This window comes from Cryptotermes secundus, unplaced genomic scaffold (genome assembly GCF_002891405.2).
Source record: "Cryptotermes secundus unplaced genomic scaffold, Csec_1.0 C38433774, whole genome shotgun sequence".
In the NCBI taxonomy this organism is placed as follows: Eukaryota; Metazoa; Arthropoda; class Insecta; order Blattodea; family Kalotermitidae; genus Cryptotermes; species Cryptotermes secundus.
In genome coordinates this window covers 1-1,086 of record NW_019771109.1, presented here as the reverse complement: position 1 = coordinate 1,086, position 1,086 = coordinate 1, and the positions used below count along the sequence as shown (strand labels likewise).

At 35.0% G+C, this 1,086-nt stretch overlaps 1 protein-coding gene across 1 annotated transcript; it reads left to right on the top strand.

Moving 5' to 3' along the window:
- Positions 1-269: 269 nt before the first annotated feature.
- Positions 270-978, top strand: LOC111875140 (protein polybromo-1-like; the record flags this gene model as incomplete). Its single annotated transcript, XM_023871202.1, has 2 exons — positions 270-437; positions 773-978. Coding segments are annotated over 2 exons (374 nt in total), but the record flags the coding sequence as incomplete, so codon positions are not given.
- Between the last annotated feature and the right edge of the window lie 108 nt (positions 979-1,086).

The following is a 1,086-nucleotide window of genomic DNA, read 5'->3' as shown; positions in this document are numbered from 1 at the left end:
TATTAGATATAATTCCTTTATAATTATTACAGTTATGTCTTTCTCCTTTTTTTAAATATTGCCAATAACTTTTGCCAATCACCGTACCATTTCGCAGTACAGAATCTGAGCTACTGAAAGCATCATTAAATAAATCTAAAATACATATATAAAACTCATCAACTTTCATCATGTTTACATTATGATTGTTTTGTTTACATAATAAATTGTTGAATACAGAAAAAATTGTATTTTGTCATGTGGAATCTCACAATATTCTGTGTTAACAGGAGTACCCAGACTATTATGAAGTGATAAAACGGCCCATTGACCTGGACCGCATCTCACAGAAGCTGAAGTCTTCACAATATGAGGGCCTGGATGACATGGTGTCTGATTTTGTGCTCATGTTTGACAATGCCTGCAAATATAATGAGCCTGATTCGCAAATTTACAAGGTGACTGTGTTGGCCACACTGGACATTTTAGTAACATTAAAAGGAGTGTAATGATTCTCCATTTTTATTTACATTATCATATGTGATGCAGCATTGTATGCCCCTGTATATTTGTTTAATGGTTGTATAAAATGAGTTTATTTACAAATGAACTGGAGCTAATTCTTATTACATGAAGCTTCATCAGACAGTAGACTGCTGAATATGAAGCATTTAGTACTGTTGTGATATAAGAATTCTTGTTTTGTGATTTTTAAAATGTCAGCTCAGGAGTGTTTGGTTGTGATGTGTTCTAGAAAGGTTTTGATATCTTATTTTGAACTTATTTTGTGCAGGATGCCCTGATGCTACAGAGGGTGGCTCTTCAAACTAAGCTGCAGTTGCGTGAAGATGAAGAAGCTGTGCCAGATGTCACTGCAGCAGTCCAGGAGCTACTCACATCACTCTTCATCTCAATATATAATCACCAGGATGAAGAGGGTCGCTGTTTCTCTGACTCTATGGCTGAATTGCCAGAACATGATGAAATTGATGGTTCAAAGTAAGTTGATTACTGTGAGTAATAAAATTGTTCAAGTATAGCTATAGAGTAATTTATCTCAGGTAATGCTTGCTATAATTCAGTCCAGAACCTTTTGTCCTCTCATCT